This window comes from Dryobates pubescens, chromosome 1 (assembly GCF_014839835.1).
Source record: "Dryobates pubescens isolate bDryPub1 chromosome 1, bDryPub1.pri, whole genome shotgun sequence".
Classification (NCBI taxonomy): domain Eukaryota; kingdom Metazoa; phylum Chordata; class Aves; order Piciformes; family Picidae; genus Dryobates; species Dryobates pubescens.
Window position 1 is genome coordinate 15,798,233 of NC_071612.1, and position 25,737 is coordinate 15,823,969.

The following is a 25,737-nucleotide window of genomic DNA, read 5'->3' on the forward strand; positions in this document are numbered from 1 at the left end:
TGTAGAAACCAGTTGTGTCTTTGTGTAGATAAAATCTGTTCTAAGTAAGGAGATTGATTATTGGAGCAATGATTTGTGTCAGATCCTGCAAACCTTGCTCTTGTAAGAGGCGCTGCTTCTGTGGACACTGAGTGCCCATGTACGTGGCCCAGAACCTGCTGGCTGTTTAGTCTGTTTTCACTGATATTTTATAAACCTGATGTAATGCTGATGTAGTAGTGCAGTCATGTTTTTTTCAGTATGATTGAATGAAATCAAATCACGACTGAGTACTGAACAGCAAAGACCGCTTTACGTGCTCTTCAAAGAAATGTAGATCATATGTGGTTGTATTACAATAATTTTTTCCTATTGGCATAGAAGTTAACATTTCATTTCCCTAATGTGTACTCATCAGGGGGTTTTTATGTCTCCATATCGAGCTTTAGCAACATTGTACTGTTCCTCTGTATAGCAATTATATTGCCTGTCCAAAAGCTTGACATACAAGCAGCCTAGCTGACAGAAATAAGCTGGAGCTATTAAAATAACCGTAAATGAAGCTGACAATGGGAGCTGTCTGCCATTGTCCCAAAAGATTTTCTGAACTGGAAGTAATCATTTGAGTTCTAAGGCAACCCCATCGGGGATCTTCTAATTGCAAAACTTCCCCCTTCCCAACCCCCACCTCCTGACTTCCTGAAAGCAGATTCACAGTCTTTGTGTACCTTAGCAGATTTACTACTTTTAGCCTAGACTACCTACTACTGAATTGTAATTTCTGGGCATACTCTTTTATGTAGACAATTTAAAAAACATGTTTTCAGAACTTTTTTCTTTTATAAATTGTCTAAACACTGTGATTTCCACTAATTTGATGTGAGTTTGTATAAATATGCAGAGAGCAGTGTGGCAGAAGCTGGAAGTCAAAATATTACTGGGTCAAATTATTTACAATTCTTTCTTTTGCCCCATATTTCCTTTTGTTTACACATTTAACTAATACATGCAGAACCTGTTTTCTCAATGTTTTAAAATGTGGTCTGGTGTGAAGCTTTAACTATGCACATCATTGCTTCTAGGTGTCTGTACTATCTCTACAGATAGTAAAGACATCTCTAGATGCTTAAGTGACAGATGCTCTTACCTGTTAACAATTTCAGATTTCTTCAAATCTGTTTGTATCTTCCTTGTTTATAAGCTGCATGTAGCAAAGATCAATGGCGACCCTTTCTCTCCCTCCCCTTGGACACAATTCACAGTACTGCCATCTGTTCACAGACCAAAAATGATGCATAAGCTGTTCTGTGTTTTAAGTTTTATGTCAAAGTCCAATTTAACCACATGCTGGGACTTTCTGGATGCCATGTTTTTGCCCCAAGACAGTGTTTTACTATGACTGCATTGGCAATTTCTATTAATTACCAAAAGTGAATCTGCCAGATTTAAGTGGACATTGATGGTGTCTGATTGTTTCTCCATATTTTCTGTTGTTCCATTAGTGTCATATGCAGAAATTGTTTAATTTCAAATAAAGTAGGTTATTTTATAGAGTTTGGTGGGTTTTGAAAGCCTGTACTCATACCAGATTTACTTAAGGTATTGGTACAAAATTGGGTTTGGGTGTATATTTCACTACATCTAGACAGTTCAATGAAGTTAAATTTCATATATAAGACATCATTTTATTATGACTGAGGTTTTACTTTGTTCAGTTTGTGTTTGTTTTAGTTAAAATCTCAAACCTGTTCTCATGATGATGGTTCCTATATGCTGTTAAAGGTTTTGTGTAGTCCAGAAATCACACCTGCTCTGTAGTGATGTTGTTCTTCCATCTCTCAGAGCTTGCAATAGGTAGTCCATGGAAAGAGAGCAAGCAGTGATGGACTTGATGTGTTTGAAGGTCTTATGACTGCATGGTGAAATGGCATTTACTAGTGAAAGAACTTGTGCAAATTCACTGCAGTTTGACCACCTGATGAAAATGGTGCTGATACTTAAAATGATGTTACTGGAAACTTTCTAGGCCTTGATTTGTTAGGAAATGAACAATTTGTTATTGAAACAGCAACAGAAGTTGCATTCCCCTTAACCTGTCTAAGCATGATTTCTCAGCTGGTAGTACACAGCGCACAACTTGAAATGTATACAGCATGTTATTTTAAGGAGCTATAAATAAAATTTAATTCCATTTTCTGGGCATCTGTCTTCGTAAATGCTTAGAAAGGATTTGTAATTCCAATGTGTTACTTTCAGCTTACTTTCAGGGTTTTTTTTCCTCTTTGCTTCTTCAGAGAGAAATTATTGTGAATGTTCTCTGAAGCAGAAATTGTAAAATTCAGGTTTTGTATCGCCTTTCTTCGAAAGACATTTATTAATATATATATATGTGGATTAAGACCACTGTACTTGCTGAAATAGAAAATTGAAATATGTGAAAAGCTGTGACTGTTCGAAGGAATATTTATATTAATGACAAATGTTAGATGATTATCTGGTGCTGGGTGATAGGTTGAACTTGATGATCTCGAAGGTCTTTTCCAGCCTGGTTAATTCTGTATTCTGTAAATGCAGAATACAGAATTCTGGGTGCATGTGAAAGTCTTAACTCCATAGTCTGCAAGTGTAATTTGTAGAATTTTTTTAAGGTTGTGGGCTTTTTTTGGTAGGTTTATTTGTGGGAGGTTTTAAAGTACAGTTAATCAGGATGCACGTAAAAGGTAAAGTCACCAGATTGTTTAACAAAATAAATCAGAATCTGTTAATTTAAGATTCAGCTTTATTCAGGCAAAACAGAAGAATCCTGGAATAGTCCAAAAGAATCAATGAAACTATTTCAAACTAGATTGAATTAGTAGTTATGCACATTCGTATATTCCTCAGACGTGTTTGCAAACAAGTAATTTGAATTCTTCGTGAGTTATGCAAAATGTAATATTGATGATTTGTTGCTAGGTTACAGCTGTGCCTAATTAATGCTTCTAGAGCAGAGAGAAGAGCAGTGAACACCTTGTTCATGTGGGATTCTAGCAATAGCTGCTAAAACTCTGCTCACCTTCAGGGCTGCAACCAAGGATTACTTATATTCTGAAACAGTCCAATTTAGTCTGTGTAAATCTCGAGATGCAAGAATTCTGCTGAGGAGCTTGCATTGTCAGTGATAAGCTTTAAATTCCTATGGAATTGAAGAGCAACTCATATTTCTGTGGGTGGCTGTTGCACTTTGATTCATGAAGGTGTAAACACATAATGTCTCCTGCTCAAAGTGCTTAAGTGATAAAAGTAAGGTAGGCTAACACTTCTCCAGCTTGATTTTATTTATCAGAAATATTAGTTCTCTTAAAAGAGGGATTGTATATACTTTATGCTGCCTGCTGCAGGTCTTTAGTATTTCAAGAGACAGAGTACAGTGCCTCTCTTGGCATTCTGCCCTGTTTATAGAATGGATGAGCTGACATTTCACTTCTGCAAAAGGAAACTCATTCCATTCCTTCTTTAGAAGGAGATTGTTTCAAGGAGTTCACAGGATGGAGATTTTCCTCTTTTCAACTGACATTTTAAGTGCCGAACAGGTCCTTGTCCCTGTGGCAGGACATACTTGAAATCTTCAGTGCATAAGGATAGTTGGCTTGTGTAAAGACTGGCATGATACTGTACTGCCTTTGTTTTGGTTTTACCAATTGGCTATTACTTGAATGATTCAATAATATTAAATTTGGTTGACGTTATTGTTGGATGATATTTTAGAAGAACTGCAAGATTAAGGCTAAGCTTTCTCTTAGCATTGATGCTTGGTAGAGGTCGAAGTTACAGTAGCCCAGCAGACTCAGGGAAAGAAAGAATTTTTTTTTTGCTGAGAATTCAACAGGTGGTTTCAAAGTCTTCACTTTATAGAACTCTTTGTGTTTAGTGTTGGCTGTATTTGGCTGCTGCTTCAAGGCATTTCCCAATCTCAGACTACAGTGGTGGCCAGAAATTACGAAGGAGGGGGGTAGGGGGGAGAAGTTATTATCAGAAATACAGATAAATTGGCTAGAGAATTTTTGTTGTTGTTGTTTTCATTAGTTGTTTGTTTGTTTGTTTAGTTTTTTTGGGTTTGTTAGTAATTGCTCTAAAAGTGGAAAGAATCTCAGCTATGACACTGGTCACAATTAGAAAGAGAATCACAATTTATACTGCATACTACAGATGGGTGTAGTCTGCTGTAGTCTGTTTTATCTTACGTGGGTGAGTGCCATAACTATTAATAAATTGCCTTTTCTTTTTTTCTAAATCACCTTGCTTTCTCTTACTATGATAGAAAGCATAAAGTGGAGGGGAAAAAAGCTGCAAAAAACCCCCCATGCATAACACACAGGATTGCACTTGCCAACTGTCCTAATTTTGCTGTGCCTCTGAAAGCTACTCAAGGGGAAAAGGAGGCCAAAAGAGTATGGATGTGTTCCTTTTTGAGGTCTCTGGAGACTGCAGAGAAGCAGTCAAGTACTGCATCTTCTGTGCCGGATGCTCTTTCCTGGGTTTTTGTTTTGTTTTGTTTTGTAATCCTGTCAGCCATCCCGTAGCCTTTGTATTTATTAATCTCAGGAAAATGCTTATCATGTCATGGCAGGTAATAATCTGAGGAAGGGGATGTATTTCAGAAAAGGCAAAAATAGACCATATCAGAAAATAGGAAGAAATCTGCCAGGGAAATCATCTGTGTTCAACCTGGATAGTATTGAAGAACTAGGCTGTCATTAACTTGCATCAAAAGGCAAAGTATGGTTTAGATCAGATCCTATTTTAAATTAGAATAGAATAGAATATTCTGGTCATGCAAGTGTGGAGATTTTAGTAGCAAACTTAAAACTGTTCCAAAGTGCTTAATGTTAGAAGTCCAAGTATGACAGTAGTATACTCAGTAATATTTTACTTAAACCCAAAAGGACCCAAACCAGCCAACCAAACCACTAATCAACAAGAAAGATGTGATTCTTTAACAACAACAAATGTAATTTGGCCAGAAAATCTGTACAAATTCTGGGAGTTAGGGTTCTGTAGACCCCTGTCCACATGAAAGACTGATTTCATAAATATTAATAACTTTATGGGAAATCTGTGCAGCCTGTCTAGATTCAAGTAGTGAACTGCAGTATGGGCTGAGCATTTCCTCCAGTTTTATTTTAAATTCAAAAGATTGCATAGACGTTAGTGGTAGTTTACACCACAGTGACTTACTGTTTGTTTAGAATTCAAGGCAAAATTCCAGTCTGTGGTGGCATGTTGGCAGACTAGTGCCACTGAGGGACCACATGCCTCTGTGTTTAACAGTTCTAATCCACTTGCTTTCAAAACTTTGATTTTGGTTGGTTGTTCATTGAAGGTCGTATTTGATCAAACCCTCTGTTCATGCTGTTCTGAGAACACTGCCTTTTTTTTTTTCTTAAAAAAAAAAAAATGGCAGCTGAAGAAGCTTTTTGATTTGCCCAGCTTATTAGAATTTAGATTAATTAGGTTTGTAATCAGATTTCAAACACCATGTTCCAAGCCAGGGATTTCTCTTTGTTTAAAACGTCACTCTGAGAGCAAATTCTGCTAAACTGCATTTTCATGCTTTGCTGAGAAATGATTGCAGGTTTTGATTTCCATTACAGAATTGTTAATATTGTTAATGAGAGTTCTCATGGATAAGCACACTTAAGGAGGATCATCCCTGGGAATTGGGAGCATTATAGTTTGAACATTTGTTAATGAGATAGAATTGGACTGTGTAAGGCTGTCAGACTTGAAGTGGATTTATATGTTTATTTTTGTTTTAGGAGTGACTTTGGTTGTAGTGACTTGGATTGTGGGATTTAAATTGGAAGTAGTGTTGGTTCTTACCAAGAGTGGGGTTAACATTCTGATTTTACCTCAGTTGCTGTATTCATAAACCAGCTATTCTTCTGTATTGAGTTCTGTCCAAATTCTGTTCTATAGCATTTACTTAGGACTTTTGCCTTTAAATAAATAATTTGGTAGAAAAGTCCTATTGGATCAAGACCTTGTTTCCATCTACAACTACCTGAAGGGTGGTTGTAGCCAGGAGAAGGTTGGTCTCTTCTGTCAGGCATCCAGCAACAGAAGGACACAGTCTCAAGCTGTGCAGGGGAAGTTTAAGCTTCATCTTAGAAAGAAGTTTTTCCACAGAAAGGGTGATCGGCCTGTGAAATGGGCTACCCAGGGAGGTGGTGGGGTCTAAGTCCCTGGAAGTGTTTAAGAAATGACTGGATGAGGCACTTAGTGCCATAATCTAGTTGATCAGTCAGGGTTGAGTGATCAGTTGGACTTGATGATCTTGGAAGTCTCTTCCAACCTGGTTGATTCTGTGAAGTGGGAATGATATTGTTTAAAATTTCAGATGTCTGAACATTGTAAAATCAGCTCTGATGTCCTCTTTCAGATTACTGAGGAACATTTTATCAGAGCTCTTTTCTATTTTGCTCTGGTGGTTAGTAACTGCATATGAATCTTTTTATCTTGACCACCTGAAAGGCTTCAACATTACATATCCAGCCAAGTGAAAAATGTTTCTGTAATCTTGACTTCACCATATATTTTGAACAATAATATTTACAAGTCTTTGAGATTGCCATACATGCTAAAGATTCTTTAGTGGTGCTCTGTGGAAGATTTTTCCACTTTTCTTGCACATAAAAAGCAATTGGTTTGTAAAAGTTTAAATTACCAGATTGCCTCCATGTATAGAATGAATGGGAAAATTGCTGATTAAAGATTTTTCTGTGAATGGGAGAAGAGTTAGAGCATAGATTGAGCTTTTACAACATGAAAGATAAAATGGAAGCACTTAAACTATACTCCCTAAATGTGCTTTGCACCACTTGAAGAAAAAAATGAAAACACTTCCTTGGTGTCAAAACACACTGTTGAAGCTGATGATACTGATCACCATATTAGTGATGGATTGAGCAGATGGTGAGATGAACACAAGTTAACTCCTGCTTAGATTGTTTTATTACTTGTCTTTGATATATGAGTTATTGTATATTTTTTTTCTCCACTGTCTTGAGAACCACTGGAACTAGAAGTCAGTGAATTTATGAACTCTACAACCACTGGCATTCAGACAGCATAACATATGATGCTGCCCTAATATGTAAAGTAGGCCACTACAGAAAATTGGACCATCAGGCAATGGTACTTTAAGGACTGCTTCTAGAACTGTGATTTAGTAGGAGAGCCGTGGATATTTTTGTTTAAAAAAAAAAAAAAAAAAAAAAAAAAGCTTTGTTAAATTCTCTTCTTGGGCTTGTGTTTTTTAGAAGGGATAGTAGACTACTGAAGTTTACATGCATCTGTGTTCATTATTGTTGCATATTAAAGGAAAAGCTATTAGTGTTCTCGCAAGCAAAGTCAAGAAAGATTTAGTGTTAAACTTGCAGATGCAGGAGCAATTTCAAGTAGAGTAATGAGAAAAGGGTGGTGGTTTGCAGTTACTGATCTAAGGTCAGATTGTACAGTCATTGTTAAAGGTGGGGGGAACCCCAAGTACTCCCATCTAGTTGTGTGAGTTTAGTGTTGATTGTTTTGTGACATAAGTGCTGATGCAGAACCAAAGAAATGCAGGATTTGATAGTCAGAGCTTCATCGTAACCCCTGTCTTGTGTACTGTATTGGTATTTGCCAAGTGAAAACAACAGGAAGAAAGTTGAGTCACATTAATAGATCAGTCATTCCTTCCCTCCCCATGCCTGTAGCTTTAAGTGATGGAGAGCTGGGTGTTGTGGTCTTTCTTCTACCCCACTCAGTGTTCCAAGGAGTAAAAGTAAGCTTTTATACTGGAGGAATTTTATTTTGAGTCTTCATTTTTAATATTGTATAAGCAATCCACTTCGGTGTGATGCTTCTCTAACACATTTTTCAACTTGGATATGTGCCTGCCTATTCTATCTATTTTAAACTGTAAGTGGGGGTACATGGGCTTTTTTAGTACCCTTTATGGCTCTGGGAAACGTTCATTCAGGAATTAATCTGTTAATTGGTGTTAAACAGAAATTTTTGCATGTCTGACCGATCATAAAATCATTTTCCTAGATTATTTCTATTTCAGTCTAGAATTATAAACAGCACATACACAATTCATGATCTGTTGAGTGAGATACATGAGAAAAGTGAAAAATCATTTCAGTGAATGAGATGTCATGTTACTTTGACTAATGCACACTTAGCATGAGGGTGACCCTGTAGAAAATTTCAGACATTCTGAAAATCAGAGCTACCCTGTTGGGTAAACAACTGTGTCACATGACACGTTCAGTGGTCAGATGAGCCTTTCACCAAAATTTCTGCAAGTCAGTGTAAAATATACAACAATGTCACATGCAGGCCTAATTTGAAATTAAAAAGTAGCCAAAAATAAATCTGCATGTGCACTGTATCAGACTGTTAGTCACTCTTCTGTAATCTTTTTACATACTTTTTGAGATGGTTGTTACTGTTGTTTTGATGTGGTACTTTTCCGCCCCCCTTCATCCTTTGAAGTATGGGACTGAAGAGAGTAGACACTTGTGAGCTGAGAACACACACAGAAAATGCAGGTTCAGTCGTCTTTTTCCTTGACATAGGCTTTGATAACGAAGGTGGCAAAATTTGTAAATGCCAGCTGAGCAGCTTGCAGGAAGTGAGCTCCATTACAAGAGTCTCTTTTTGTGTTTCTTTAAAATCAGGCAAGGCTATCTTAAAATTAGTCTGCCACTTCTGATGTAGCTGCTGATAAGAAAGCAGGACAGGTGTAAAATTATAGCAATTGCTCAGTTCAGCACATAAGCCTGCCCACTGTGTGCTGCATGGATCACAAACGCACCAGTATTGCTGGAAGCCTTGTAAAAGGGAATTAATAAAGCCCAGTCTTGTGTTTGGTAGGACATGAAGTCTCTACATAATTTTTCAAAGCACACACGTAGTCTATCCAGACTTAAGGCAAAGAGCTTGCGTGCCACATACAGCATTTAGGTTGAAAAGCTGAGGTTACAGTAATTAATGGCTTTATTTACTCCAAACAAGTCTCCTGGCTGAAGTAGAGAGGTGCAAAAGGTGTGATGTGAGTTACAAACATAGAATCCAGATATCTGATTGCTGTGTGGCCATTTCAAAGAGCAAATTTATGTACATTAACAGTCAGGAGCTATGTAGGGAACCACAGCAGAAATCTAGTGACTATGCAGGATTTTTAATTTTTATTTTTTAATAATAAAACTACCATCAAATGAAACATAAATACTGAGCTGAAAGGACTGGAAATGTAAAATGCCACTAACCTCAAAATTAACACCTTGATTCAGTTTTTTTATGACGTTCCTCAAAATAACCAACTAACAAAAATAGGGAAATTATAAAGCCACCATTTTGATTTTAAAAATACTTTTATAGACTATATGTAATGCATGTTTACTTTCAAATTGCAGTGCCCTTCTTTATATTCCAGTTCAGAATCCTTTGGCACTATTTAAAACCAGTTTCCACACTGACATCTGGTGGTAGTTCTGTGTGGCTTGAAAATGCTTATATGGTATTTTGCAGATCTAAGCATTAGATGCTATCCTCTCCAGTCCTTCTGAAGTGATCATACTGATGTCTTAAAATTTCAAATGATCATCATCAGACCTTTATGCAGCTTCCCACAAGGCAAAGAAAGTAATGAATAAATGAGTAATTCCTTGATATTTATATCATTTTGCTCAGCTGGTGTAGTGCATTAAAGTGTCTGGAGTGTGTCAAAGCAATGATACTTGATTCCCTCCCTGAAGAACTGCTGTAAAAGCACAGTGACGTAGTTTTATCAAAGTCCTATTTTACTGGGGCTGTATAGTATGTTGTGTAGAGTAAATGAGCTCAGGAGAAGGGCCACATCACACATAGCCACGTTGTGTGGGTGTGCCCGGAGTCCAAAACCACTTGTCACTGTGATAGTTTGACTCATCTCCCCTCTGGTCCCGATTAGGTCTGTTGTGTGTCAGTATAACAAACAATGAGATTCATAATAAAGCCCTTCAAGATTTCCACAGAAATGGCTACCAGGGTTTGCTCTGTCCCTCGTCTTGGTGTAGATCAGTATGATTTTCATTTGTTTAGAAAATAACCTTGCATCAGACAACTTTTAAGAGGATCTAGAGCAGGAAAAGGAAAGTGAAAAGTTTTATTATGCCATGTCTTCACAAATCCCTTTAATACTCATCCCTCATCATATAGGTTAGAACACATCACATACCTTTTGACACATACGTGCCCTACTGTACCTAGAGAGTAAACTGCCCATAAAAAACATGGATCTGTATTTCCTTGACAGTGGCTAAAAACTTTTAGTTCTGGCTCAGATAAGCTCCTGTAGATTCAGCAGACAATTTTTTATTACTAAGTTTGTGAATTGTATAGCTGTTCCTTAAGTGATAATTCATTCTATGTGTGTAAAATTGAGCTAAGTATTATTTTCCATTGCCAGAGTAATGGAAGCTACTTGTTGGTCCTAATGCCACAAAGATTAGCTTCAGGTGTGGCTTTTATTTTCTTCCCTGTGTAATTTCTCTGTGAACCCAAAAAAGCACATTAAGAAAATTCAGTTAAATAATTCATTTAGTCACATAGATAAGAATGTTTCCCATTTAAGTAGCTGCTCATTAATATGAGTAACGATAAACAGTTTAAGAGCATCTAAGTCTGATAGCTTAGTATAAAATTCACCATGATCAGTGATGAGTATAGAGGGTCATTCAAGTCCCAAAAGATTGTGAATTAATCATTATATTTAATCTTTTAGGCAAAATAGCTTTTATGAATAGTGCTAATTGGTCTGATAAATCTCAAAGGATGTTGGAAAGGAAATTAAGTAATATATTGTTTTAATATCTGTAATGCGTAATTGCTGAAAACCGTTGTAGTAATTTCTGTGGCTTCAGGCTAGCCTCAATGCATTTGTGTATGTAACACAAATTGCAGAATCAGTGTCAGTTATTTTGAATTTATACTTTTTGTTGTTGATTTCTTTAAGCATTGCTTACTTAGTTTTTAAACACATCTGCATATTTACAGAGTTACTGATTTTCTGTTTATCTTTCTTAAACAGGTATCATTGAGACTGCAGATCGCCTGGATCGTGAGACTACTTCACATTACTGGTTAACTGTTTATGCAACAGACCAAGGCGTTGTGCCTTTATCATCTTTCATTGAGATCTACATAGAGGTTGGGGATGTCAATGATAATGCTCCTCAGACCACAGAACCAGTTTATTACCCAGAGGTCATGGAAAACTCACCTAAAGATGTATCTGTCATTCAGATTGAGGCATTTGATCCAGATTCTAGCTCAAGTGAAAAATTAACCTACAAGATTACAAGTGGAAATCCACAGGGATTCTTTTCAATAAACCCCAAAACTGGTAAGTACAATACAGCATTTTATTTTACATACCAATGAATGAACACATTTGTGTAAATAAACCAGGGAAAATCTAGATCTTTAGTTTAACATTGTAACCATAGTTTCACAATAGTTAACCTGGTATCTTGGGCTGTGTCAGTATTACTAAGTCATACAAACAAGTAGAAGAGAATTTGAGAGTGAAGCAGTTAGTTCAGAGTATTTTGACATCCACATCATTAATGTTTTGGTAAGGTTTGCTTCAGAGTAATTCCACTCTAGAATTGTCAATGTCTGTTTGCTGTTGTAGTGCAGTAAACATACAGCAAAAATACATATTTTAGATTAGTTCGATCCAAGCTATTTCTAGCAATCTCTCTTCCAGTTTTCATGCACAAGCTTTTTGTTAAGCATGTCTGGTTTTTGTTTTGGCTTTGTTTGGCTTGTTTGTTTGTGGTTTCTTATTTTTGGGGAGGGGTGGGCATTTGTATTTTAGTTTTTCATCTAGGTAGTGTTTGTCTAGGCAAAGCAAGCCATTTATTACCTTTAAGCTTACTTGCCACATGATCAGAAGGGGCTATCTTTGTAAGTAACTTGGTTTTGTAAGAAAAGCAAGACTTGAAAGATAATTTGCAGGTGTTGTTGCCATGTGGTCCTTCAGTGGTTGTTTGGGAAGCCTCAGTAAAGACATATTAAGAGTAAATTATAAATAAAAGAAATGAATGAACTTTTAGTAGCTTTGAATTACAAATACTGAAATGTGTATGGGGCAGAGGAGCAAGAAACAAATAAAACAATCCATTTTAACTGAAGCTACACTGCAATTTTAAAAGCAGTGTAAAAGTTGCCTACCATCCTTTACTTCTGAATGAATATAGAGAAAATAGTTCATACGCTGTTAAGTTTTTTCCAGAGATCTTTCCAAATGGTAAAGAAGGGTTTGGTTTTAGTTAAATAATATTTTTCTAGGTTGGGTGTAGCTTAGCTTTTTATATATTATATTGAGGTAATAGTACACAGGAGATATTTCTGATGCACTCAACCAGAAATTTCTTCTCAGAATCTGGAGATTTTTAGACTAGAAGTACTTTGGTGATGTAGAGAGTGACTGTAGGCTGTAACAAACTCAGTAAGTAGAAGGGAACAACAGAAGCCTTATTCATTTAGCTCCTGCTCATTCATGTTGGGACTTTCTGGGGATGTAAAAAAGAAAAAATAGGATGAAAAATGTGTTTAGAAGGCTGGATTGACACTGTGGCCTTCATTCTGTTTCCTAGTTGTTTCAGCTCAGGGCATGAAAGACTTCAGTGCTGTATCAGCTGTAATTGCTGTGTCAGCAAAACTCTGAGTGCAAACACAGGTATGTTATTTGGGTTATTTCTGACAATAACTTCTTTGTCAGCATCTGCTGCATCTGCTAGTGAAGACGTTGCCTAGAGGGACATGGGAAATAGTTAAAGCAACAGAAGATCTGTAGCACAATTAAAGCCTGTTTGTAAATACTGTATGTACAGAAGTGTTTGGTTTAGAACACAGGCAGCCCAACATGTAAAAGAAGAAAATTCAACCACATAGTTTTCTAAAGTGAATGCATTAGCTGTGTGTGCTTCATTTCTGTTTGTATTACACAGGATACAAAAGCGAAAACACTCCACTCTTCTGTCTACTTCCTCGCCCTTTCTGTTTTTGAAAAGTACTGTTTGCCTGCTAGTTTCAGATTCCTTGTCATGTCAGTCACTGATACTGCAAAAGTAGGAGTGAAATTGCCTGTAAATTGGGTGGAAAGAACTGAGTGACTGCAGTGCTTACATTGCAAGTGAACCTATGTTCATTTATCTTTACTATGTAATTGTCCAGTTATTTTTGGTTGGTGTTTTCCTGTTTTTTCTGTAGCTCATATTCTCTTCCTCTTTCTTCCTGTCTTTTCCTATTTCTCCCTGCCTTCTGTATCATTATGCAGTATTTTCCAAACTTTGTTTCAAAAAAAGACCCTTGCATGTCTCCCTTTCATAAATTTTGTGATGAAGCAGCATCTTTATTTAATGGATAGAAGAATTAGGGCAGCAGGAGATTGTGACTTGTCTTCAGACTGAGGTTGTAGTTTTCTTCATCAGTAGTTTACTGTTGATCTCATTTATGTTAGAAAGAGAGCTTGAGGTAGCTCAACACACTAGATGGTGAAGTGATAAGGAGCACTTAATAGAAAGTGAATAAAGATTTTCTGTCAGGAAAGTTTCTAACCTGCCTTTATTGTAGCATGCATGCTGTAGATGCAAGCTGTGTGGTCCAGAGTCCTTCTCAGCTCTGTGTGTGGGAGGTGGGAAAAGAGGCTGTAGAATAGAAGCACTGAGAAGAATGTCCTGATCTATATTCAACTTTTTTACACTTTTTTTCCCCAACTATAGACAATGAATTTATCTACTCCTGATATTTTTAACTGTTGCAGTTAAACTTGTATGGCTAGGTAGACATAATAGACAGACAGGAGGGAAAGCTCTAGAAGAGAAAGAAAACCTCTTTTGGCTGGTTTCTGTTCTGTTTCCAGAATGCACTCAAATAAGTTCAATGGATATTCAATAGCTAGCTCATATATCTTGTCTTCCTATTATACAGAACATTGGAATTTCATGCGATCTAATGGGCTATCATGTTTTTCCTGTACACACTGAGTTTAAAACTGTGATTCTGCAATAGGTGCTAATGTGGTCAAGATGAGTTTTGACTGAGGTTATCAGCTTTGCAATTTCCCAAGTTTCTCTTCTGTTAGAAATCAAATACATTTCACCTGAATAGATCTGACTTGGCATGAAAGCACCTTCACTAGGATTGAGATGTTAAGGAGCTGAAAAAAACTTAAAATACAGTACAACAATAACTGTCTTTTAATCTCCCTCAATTAATTAAAAGAGGGCTCAGCTAAAAAGTATATTTGACTAGAATTAGTGAGCTCAAATCCTCTTGTTTGCTTGTGGAGGTATGTTCCCCTTGTTGGACCTTGTGAGGCTATTGCACTGTAAGCTGTTTGTCAGAGGAAGAGAAACCTTCATGGGGCCTCATGTTTCCCTTCCAGCCAAAGGGGAGCTAGGGATTGAATATGAATCAAGTCCTTAACTGTATCCCATTGTAATGTTGACAGTAACACAAGTTAGTAGAGTGCTACATTTGCTACTTTGGGCTGGGGCTGCTGTGCACCCCAAGGCCTAATGAAGAGTGATGGCATTCAGTCCAAGTTAAGACAAGCGTTGGGATTCTTAAAATGTATGATGAGTGGTAAAAATGTATTTCAGCTGAGATTGTTATTGCCTCCTTTCCATGTCAAGGACCCATCTTTTTCTCTCTTTTAAAGAATGTAACATTATGGTATTCTTGTCCATGGCCTGGACTCCCACACATAGTAGTAATAAGGATTCTAAATAGCAATAACCTCCGTCAAGTAAAATACTGCTTTCTGTTCTCTGGAAGTAGCTAATTTCTAGAATTTTATAGGCTCCAAACCAAGATATCTGTGTTTTATTTTGTTCATACTTAAGTTCTGTAGGTATAGAACAGAAATAATTGCATGAGCTAATTGCTTGGATGTATTGTGAGGAGATATTCATTCATATTTATGAAGTACTTGGGTATTATCAGGAGAGAGCCATGGACATTCCTTTGAATAAATTGGTAATCCTGCAGTGTAGGAGTTAGTCTATTTAGTTAAGGCCTTTCTTATGTAGGGAATTCCAAGAGATGCATTGAGTAATTGCCCATTTCAGAGCATATCATATCTTTTGCTCCCAGTTAGGCTTGAGGATGTACATTTTAATGCACCCATGCAATATAGTCAAGGCTTACTTTGGAATTACCTAGTTTGTGTGACTAAATCTTAAGATAAATTTGTCTAGGATTTAATATTATTTGGCATAACTTTTTGCCTTTTTTTTCTTATGCTCTTTTTTGCTAAATCTGTTTTTTGAAAATACTTAGACTACATTGATCGTGTGGCAATTCAAGATTGTGTCAGGTTTGGCTTCATAAATTATGCTACACCTCAAGATGCATATTAGAAAGTTAACTTCAACCTTCAAAATAAGTGCTGATTTAAAGGCATTTTTATATAAGCAATCCCAAAACAGTTTGTTCTATCAAACAGCAAGATTCAAATTTTGCTGACACTGAGTCTATTGCTGTCTGTTAGTCTGTACTAATCATTAGAGCTTTGTGAAGTTACAAAATGCTAATAGCTCATGGGTAAGTCACCTACTTTGCATGATTTTTATCATTTTACACTCTTTGTAACCTTTAAAGCGGCATCTTTGTGTGTTTATGTGTTTCTGATTTGGAGACTGAAGTGAAATAGGAAATGGGTACAGCTGCAAACAACTTCCATGGGTTTCCGATAACACTGGAGAATTACTTAGTGAGGAAGTGAAGGGCCAGTGACCGCACAGTAGAATTGGCTTCATTTGAACAAAGGAAATCTTTGTTGTTTAACTACTTGTGGGTTTTAATCCCAGTTGACCCTAATGTTTTAAGACTTGAATAAAACCAATATTGCTACATTGCACACTAATATTTGAAGTTGAATGGAGATCCAAACAACTAAAATTGTTCATGTTACTTCTGTAGCTGGAAAACAATGCCAGGCTCAGTTACTGTTTATTCATGTCACACAACTTGAAGTCCATGTAGCAGCTTCCATGTACCCAACTGTTTACTTGTCACGTGCAGAGAAAATGAAGTATTTGATCACACTGTCTCTAGAGCAGATAATTTCCTTTTCTTTACTGAAAATGTGACCAGAATTAACCCAAATGTTTGTTAAATTTCTAAAACCGGAGTGGGTTACTTTGTACAGGTGTGTATTTGGAAAGAGACTTTAATTCTGCAAAAAGCTACTTCTATTTTCTTTTTAAAAAACTTAAAGTGCTGTTAGACTAGTGTTTTTCAACCTTCTTTGGAACTCGAGTTCATACTGGTGAAATTTTGAATAACATCTTCACATCCATTCTCTATATAGTAGTTAGAGATTTAGCACTTGAAAAGGTAATTTGCTATAATATAGACAGCTATTTTAAAAAAAAAATATTTGCAAGCATTTTATAGAGATAATTTCTTTTAAAAGGTGGTAGATTAAGGGCTTTAAAAATTATTTTCTTACATCTCTTTGGAAAAAGAGAAATGGTAAGAACTGGGAAAATGAATGGAAAGCACAGCAGTCACTCCCTTGTTTTTTCTGTCCCTGGAACTACTTAACTTCAGGTCTTGCTCTGCATGATCTGTGCTGATTGGCAGGAATTCAAAAGAAAGGGTGGTTTTCTTTCAATTTTCAGTGGCGATGGGAGACAGATTCCCTCTATATCATGTTTTTTTTGAGATGGAATTTATAATGTGCAAAATTAGAATTCTGTCTAAGGAAGAAATCGTGATCAGATACTGTTATGAGATGCTTGCATAGCACCACCTTCATAGATACCGGTCTTTCTTTGATCTGCTCTCTGAGTAGTGTGATTTAATGGAGTTTGTGTATATAACATTAGCATTAGCTAATTTCCTATTAAGAGATGATTACTTAGAATTAGCATCCTGATTAACATCTAGCTTGGCTTGAATTTTGACTGGTGAAAACAAAAGAGCAGTCCCTGCAAAAAATACAGCATTGCTATGTAATACAATTTTTCTAACTGAAAATTCACAGTGGAGTCAAAGTTAAAGGCTAACTAAGATTTGGCTATAAGATTCTTTTCCAGCTGAGACAAGACCTTTGGCAACAGTTTATGTGATCATCTCTGTCATTAGTGTTGCATGGAGGTCTTTATGTTTGGTTCAGTTACAAAAGCAGTTCCCTTTAATTTAGCAAATAAAAGACAAGTGCATTCAAGACTTGTTCTAGTAGTATTCTGCCTTGTAAATGTAGGAAACAATACAAAGTTAAAACAAAAGGGGGAGGAAGGCAACAGTATTGTATAAATTTCCAAATTCTCACTTAAAAGCTAATATTTTAGGATTTAGATGTATCCCCGTACATCTAAAGGGCCTCAGAAGAAAGCATGTAATTGTATTGGAAATATCCTGATATTCTTAGTGTCATTTGATCACCTGTCTCTGTACTTGTGTAAATGCATACATCATCCACAAACCATTCTTAACATCAAAGTAGAGACGATAATAAGGACAATTATATCTAACAGATTTGTTACACTGCTGCTTTGACTTTACTTTCATGTGAAAGATATAACTGAATAGCTAAAGAAAATTCCAAGAAATGTCTCAAAGTGCTAATCTCTAATTCGCTTATCCATATATAGAGAACACTAGAATAAGGCAGTTCTTTAAAAAAAAAAGAAAGAGTTGTTTCTATTCATAGTGCTCAATCATGTGGTGCTTTTTCTGGCATGCTACTCTAAGTTCTTGCAGCATTTCCTTCAGAAGAGAAAAACTTCTACAACCCGTGTCAGTGCTGTGATAAATATTGAAAAATCCTCTGGCAAATCACTTTTTTTAATTCATCTCTTTCAAGACTTTAAAAAACTTTCAACAATAGCAATACACTTCCATTTGGCTTTTTAAGGAGATAAATTCTATGTTTTCAAATTTAGAAAGCTCTCTTTTCAAATTGGATGGCCAGTTCTGAAGGTGACAAAGAAAGACCAACCATCTCTTGCAAATGATCAGCTTTCTTAAGGGAATCTTCATTGTTGAGATTAATAAACAAATAGTGAAATGAATAAACCACATAAAAACACACACAAAATTCAGTGATTAACGTTTGGAAGGTTAATTTCCCCCTTTTATAAGCCATATCTTTAAATGCTGGAGTGAATGGATTTGGTCCACAACAATCTGATAGCTAGGTTCATATATATTATCTGAGAATCAGTTAAAATGTCAAAATGTGAAAAGTTATTAAAATGTAACATTAGCTAGATAAAACACCATGACTTTCCCGGATGATTTTCTTTCATGAATTAATAATTCTATCCAGAATAAAATGAATATTTTTAGTATTGAGATATATTTTGTGTGGTTGCTTACTCCTTTGCTTTCTTTTGTTGTTTTTTTGGTGGCATCAGTTACTAGTACAGTGGTGTAAAGTAATTACTAACTACGTCTAAGTATGAAAGGCTTTGGTTTTGTGCTGGTGTAACCTGTGCACTTCTAGATCCAGTGGGTGGTCTCATTTGTCTTTGCCTAGATAAAGTCTTAGATATGCTAAAATAATGAACATCTTTCAAGATGATGTGAGATTTTATGGCAATGATTTTGTACTTAATTATTAAGGATTATATTTCTCAAAATAGGATAATAAAGGTGAGTGACAAAGATCAGGTTACTTAGAGTTAATTGCTAAAGGCATTTGAGCTTTGAATTGGTGTGGCTTTAGTATACCAGGTGGTGCTGAAGGCAAGAGTATTTTTGCATGGTAAGCAAAGAGATAACAAAAATTTATAGAGTACTGTTGATAGTAAGATTAAAGTTCATTCACTTACTAGCTTCCTTTCAATATTCATACTTGGGTTTTACTTCTATTCAAAATTTTTAGATCTATTTGTATTATTAGTAGCAATTTTTTATTATTTTATCTCTCTACATATGAATTACAGTTAGACTTAGGGTTGTTTTGTCTAGTGTAGGTGGGTGTTATTTATATATTTATTTTCAGTATTCCCCAAATAGTTTTACTAGTAAGAGAGTTACTCAGAAGCAGGTATACTGCTGTCACCTTAAATCCAGACTGAAAATAATGTATTCTGTGAGTAATTAGAGTGAGATATATTTGAACAGCTTTGTATGATGATACCATCACTAAACACAAATTATACTGTGCTTGGAATTGAAGCTCTGCAGTATTTATTGGATTGGGTGACTTAGTTGTTTGTGGCATTTCTTCCCTGTACCATATCTTTAAATAGATTTTGGCGGGTTACTTGCCTTTTTTCTTTTCCGGTTTGCAATAACGATGATGATTCATGAGTACTCTGAACTGCAAATTCCAGGTCTTTATCTGGATGCTGTTAAAATAGTTCAGGAAAGTGACTCTTGACTTCAGATGTGCACTTTGCACTTACACTTTGTAGTAGTGGGATTGTGTAGTTAAATTGCCTGGTTAGTTATTAACATAGTGACTGATGGTATGAAATATCAGCCATAGGATTAAGTAACTTACTTTTTGACCCTTTATTACAAAGCTGTCTGTCATGGCAACAAGTAACAAATTCATAAACACTGATATTCCTGTACCAATAAATCTCTAAAGTGCTGACAAAAGCATGTCCCTATGGATTAAGCCAGTTACCGCTTATTTGAGGCAGTTCTGATTTGAGTAGGACTAAGATCTCAGTTACTGCTTTACTTTTCATAAAGTACCATTCAAAGGGCAAGATATTTACCCAGCTGAGATAAATGTGCCAAAAATGGTTGTGGTTTTTATTTTTTTGTGGATGAGATCCACAGCATATGCATCAGCATCTGAAACCAGGAATAAATAAATAAAAGCAAAATATGATCTGAAAAGCAAGTGGAGCATGCAGTTCTGTAAAGCATTTTAGATCTTTCAGTGTGGAGTTCGTCTAGGTGCCTGTTCACTGTGGAAATGTCTTGCTAGCTTTTGCCTGAGTGCTACACATGGGAATTGAATAGGGAAAGGCACCAAAGCTGCAAAAACTGCACTGGATGTGTGTAACCATGCTCTACTTAACATACAGGGAGCACCGATTTCAGCACACTGTACTGCAATACCCTTTCAAGTTTTCTAGAACTATCTCTTTATTGGAGAGTGCAACTCATTTTTGTGGAATACACTGATTGAAAAGTTCATACATGAAGTGGAGAACTGCTTCCCACACAAGTGGAGTTAAACTGCCTAGAAAAGTCTGTTAAGCCACAGACTGAAAGCTGTGCTAGACAGAAGTGGTGTTTGCTCTACTTTAACAACTGTATGGCAAATAAAGGTGAGATTCAAGAGGACAGAGTGAACAAGTGAGCAATAACATAACTGTAGCTAATGGTTAGAATATTCAGCTATGAGAGTGGAAAGAGGAACCTGGGCTCTCGGGTTTTTCTTAAAAAGTGGTATCCTTTTTATAGTCCTTATTGAAAAGAAACAGAAATGGCATCAAAGTGTTTTACTTGAGCAGAAGAGGCATTTGAAGCCATTTAATGTGATTCTAAATGATATTGCTAGTTTCTTTTGGGATTACATGTTTACAATCTTATTTTCAGCACTTAAAAATTACTCATAACAATTCTGTTACTGGTTTTATGGAGAGCTGTTAAGGTGTTCAGGGCAAGGAAGAGTTTAGAAATGAAAAAGCAAGTCAAATGGCTAAGGAACTCTATAGGACTGTCAACTAAAGCTGTTCGGTTCCTTTGTGATATGCAGAAAGCAGTATGATAGGTAGGACTATGATCTTACTTGTTTAACTCAGCAGTCTGCATTCATGGTGACACATTACAATGGCACGCTGTCAAGCTTATAGTCAGTATTTATATGTGACTGGTAAGACAGAGAGTTTATATTTTGTCAGCTGCAAAGCTGAAATCTCTTCTCGAATACCTCTACTATTACTTTTCATTGACCTGTTTTAATTAATCTGTTTATTTACATTGGTTGTGAAGCCTTGTCTTGGCTTATATAGAAGACAAGATTTGACTACAGTCTTGTCAAAAAGATTATCTGAACTTCGCTGGAAAGTAAATGAGGGCCTTTTCTGGTGGTAACTGATTATAACATAAGTTAGGTGTAAATGATAGTTAACTTAAAATCAGTTGAAAGGGAGACTAAAACAAAATAAATTTTTCTGTGGCAGTGATGAAATAATCATGGATTATTGTCCTTATCAGTCATTTGGTCCATATTCCAGAAAGTATTGAGAAACTGGAAGCAGTTCAAAACAGTGTAATAAGAAACTTCCTGACTGTGAGACTTTATGCTCACTGTATTGTCAGAGATGTCTGAGACATGACTTGATCACACTAAGTACTTTCATGAGGAGGACTGCTGATTCCTGTGGGCTTCTTAGTCAGACAAAAGAAATACATATAATTTTATGTAAAAGGGAAGACTACTTTATATTTTCTAAATGACGATGAGTATGTGGAAATCCTCCCCTGAGGTATGACAGCATTTTTATCACTTGGAGAGACATAATTGGTCTTTGCCTTACAGAATGCATACTGTAATTTGCCCACTGTTGAGTTACGCAGTAGTCAAACTGGATTATCATTACAGCCGCATAGCCACATGGGAATATAAAATCCATACTTCCTTCATCTCTTCCTATATTAAGACCTTGTGAAGAAAGTAACAAGATAATTCATTACTAATTAGTAATTTCTGAGGTTGAAGTAGGGGAATGAGATCTTAATAATACATTCTAAGTAAACTGATCGAGTTGCACTAATGCAGTCCAGAGAAACCATTTCTGTGGACTGGTTATGTTTTATGTTTAACAAAGAAAACAAAAATCTCATCAACAAAATGCTATCTCCCTTACATTTAATTCCAGTGTCTTGTATCTGTTGAAGTTGTTGATTTAAAATACTGTAACTGATTAAACTTATTTATAGGTATGCCTGCAGTAGGGAAGGCATGATGTATACACAGGAAGATACAAATTTTGACCCTTCCTTGTCTTCTTGCAAAGACTACTTTTTCTGCAATACTGGTGGAGTGTAGGTTATGCTGGGTCCTAATTTAGGCCAGAGAGAATGGGGGAGGATGACTTCCAGTGGGGTAGACATGGGAGTAGAGGTGGGGAAAAGCTCCATGGCTTGTCACTAACTGCCTTCACAGTATTTCTTTCTTCACTGAGATCACCCATGCCATAAAGAAAGCTAACAGCATGGAATCAATATTAACTTTCTTAACATGGTGCCCACTTAGTGTTTTAAAAGAGACAGCCATTTCAATTGAATCAAAGTTATAGTTGTGTTGTTTTTCAGATACGGAGATAACATTGTGTAACTGGGCACAGAGATGAAAGCTCTTATAAGGGATAAAATAAATTTCTGCTAATGTCAGCTCCCTTGTGCTATTTTCTGTTCCAAATGTAGCAGGTTTATTTATATTTACCTAGTTGAATTCTGTAGTTGTGGTTTTGTCTGTTTGTTTTAATACTGTTTAAAATAGAAATCTGAAGTAAATTTTCTTTGAAAACAGTTGTAACTATTTTGTTTTTTCAGTAGGCCTCAGATAGACAGCAGATATCCCCAGGATGTAACTCAAAGGAGAAAGGAAGGGAGAATACAATTGTATTTGTTACCTGGTGTGTGGTTGGCTTCTTTTAATTTTGTTATGGATTTTTACAATTACTTTCAGTTCATTATAGTACCTCTCCAGCTAGTGAGGCAGAACAGCTGTGGTTTATCCAAAGTCTTTCTAAATTATTAAGCTCCTGTTATGAAAATATTTTTGCTGAGGTGAAGTTTAAAATCGTTACTGAATAGGAAAATTGCACCAATTTGCTATAGATACCATTTGCTCATGATTAGCTTAGAAACGTTTGTTATAAATTTGTGCTTTCTCAAGGATGCTTTACCCCATCTAGTCATAGTGTGCATTGATTTCCAGGTGGAATAACAGAGCTGTGAATTACTACAACTTATTATTCCTATTGTTTTCTTTGTGTGTGTGAGTAGGGGGTTGATAAGAGGAAGCAGAAGGAAAACATGAAATTGTAACTGCAAAATTATGCTCTATAAGCCAGTTTCCCTTCAAAAATGAGTTCATTGTCACAATGAACTCAATTTCTCACACAAGCTGTCATTTCTCTCATTCATTAGTGAAAAGATTCTCCCCACCTGATGATAAGGATTTGAAAACTATGATTATGTTATAGACTTCTTCAGAAATTAATTAATCTTTTACTTTCCACTTCTATCTGGACATGGCGTGTGCAGAAATGTGGTTATTCATTTATTTGTGAAGAGGGAAAGGCACAGCAAGGAGATCTCTTGTTACAGAAAAGAGAGGGAGCTCAGTCTAAAAAGCTAGAGAACTTGCATTTTCCATAAAAGAGCAGACTGGTGGCTCTTACTGCAGGGAGCTGATTTACATGAGCTCCAAAGATTCTCCACAACCTTCTTAATGTGCAGTCACAAAAGCCACTCTGCATAGGAACTCTTGAGTTTATTATCACCACCTTAATTCAGAGAAGCTCTTTTACAACTCACAAAATCCGTCAGTGCATCATTAAGCATGCTATAATGAAGCATTATAATATAGATAAACTTGAGAGAAAAAAAAAAAACAAGCACAGAAGAACTTCACAATTGCTGTAATCTTACTTTTTACAGTCTTCAGTTGTAGTGAAACACTTCACTGGAGCTAAATTTTCACTTAGGAACATGGCTAGCAGTAAAGAGTTAAATAAAAAGAATGTCATGCATGTGTATGTGATTCTAAATCCAGAAGTGTTACATTTCCTTTGTTGGCATTAGTTTCTGCTGAATATACAGGATATATATGGTGAAAACTAAACCCTTCTGTTATTGGTCTGAAGTGTTTTAACAGGAGTGTGGCATGATTGGTTGAAAAGAATGGAAGTTTTAACAGACCAAAGAATATATATTTTGTTCTTACTGGTTATTTTTCTGCTTATCCATTTGAGTTTTGTTGACCAGCTTCATTAACAGAACTAATACCTGAAATTAGACTTCTTTTAACAAAAGGTAGTATCTAGAGTAGTCCATGGCAGAATTCTGTCTGGAATGCTGGCGGTGAAAGCATTTGTGATTTTTTTTTTTTTGCTTGTTTGTTTCTTAAGCCCACACCCCCCCAGGTATTAATTGGCATTTGTTACTGGTTGCTCCATTCTTAATGGTTCTTGATGAGGAAAAAGTGTATAGAAAACTATTGTAAGGTGCCATCTTTCTGCTCTTAGGAATTAGCAATTCTCTACTTGCAGATATTGTGAGAAGTGTAGCCTACTGTTGTCAGAGGGTGTACACTGTGTATTGAATATTCAGAAAAATAAAAGCATAATGAGATATTTCCACTGGAATTACTTTATTCTGCCTGTGCTTTTTGGGATATTCCCCATCCTTAAGCTAGTTACAACACCTAAATCCTTTAGTGGCTATGCTGAATCCTACCGTTTTTTCTTGTAACTGTGGTGAGTCTCAGAGGATTAATGCTTCATGTGAGGGCTATTGGTGGCTTTCTCAGGAGGTACTCAGTAGAAAGAGGTATTTAGGAAAGCTTATGTTTCTTGCATTCACCTACAAGTCCCTTTGCTCAGGAGGAAGCAGGTGAGGCATTAGCTCTGCCATTTGTCCACATCCAGTTAACAGCTCTATGCTATTCCCCATAGAGCATGTGAAAAGAAAGGTGTGGCATGACCAGCCTTAGCCAGGATATTAGGAGAAAGCTTTATTTAGAATATGTGACAGTAAATATTTTCACTTGTCATTGTTCACAGCTCTGTAATCTCTATGGGAGTACATTACCTCAAGGACATTAATAGAGTTGTCATTCTTTTTATTTGTTTGGTTTTTACTTTTGTTCCCATTTTCTTTGTAACTAAGGGCAATTACTTCATAATACCAAAAGATGTATCCTAACAATAATACCCCTATCTTCTATATGTTGTAAAACTGTAAAGTAGGTAGAATATGATAGATCTTTGTCTAGAATACAAGGCATACAATGGATTTGATACAATGGCAAGCCAAAGTGCTGGAAAAACAAATGCAGATTTGAATGTAATTGAAACAGCCATTATTTCCACAATTCATTTTTTGAAGAACAGTTATTTGAACATTTGACAGCTGTAATACTGTGTTATATAGGTTTTGTTCCTCAATACAGGCTATTTTGTTAGTATACATAGACTACAATTTTATTTTGACAGCAGTACTGGGCACCTATGCACTGGTAGTATACAATTCCATTTCAGTTGGCCTTTCTCTTTGAAGTAAAATTGAAATCCTTATTGCTCTTCTCACTTTCACGCTCTATTTTTTATGAACTGAGACGAAATTTAAGGCTTTTTTATTGTAGCAGATTAACCTTGGAAACCTGATAAATGGATATTAATTTTGCCTATAAGAGGACTTATTCACAAAAAGCTTATACTATAATTAAAAAAAAAATACATGAAGTGTGCAGCCTGTGTTTTGATTGCTGTTTTGTCCTTGATTAGGTAATTGCATCCCTGTTTTTCAGTTTGACAATTAAGGATCAAAATGGCAGTACTTTCTTGTCACTGTAAAAAACTGGGTAAAAGGTCTGAGGACATTGCAGTGTCTTCTGTATCTAATACATGCTAGATTTCTAATGCAGAGGATATGGGAGGCTTTGGCCAGTGTCTGAAGTTGGACAGATCCAAATCTTGGGTTTTTTCCAGGAAAATCTGAGCTGGGTCTATTGAGCACAGGCTCAGT

At 36.1% G+C, this 25,737-nt stretch overlaps 1 protein-coding gene across 1 annotated transcript in view; it reads left to right on the forward strand.

The window, feature by feature from the left end:
* Positions 1–25,737, forward strand: part of FAT1 (FAT atypical cadherin 1) — an 88,198-nt gene that overhangs the window by 17,219 nt on the left and 45,242 nt on the right. Inside the window, exon 2 of the mRNA XM_054161748.1 lies at positions 11,078–11,392. Within this exon, the coding sequence (XP_054017723.1) occupies positions 11,078–11,392 (315 nt within the window). The remainder of the gene's footprint in view (positions 1–11,077; positions 11,393–25,737) is intronic.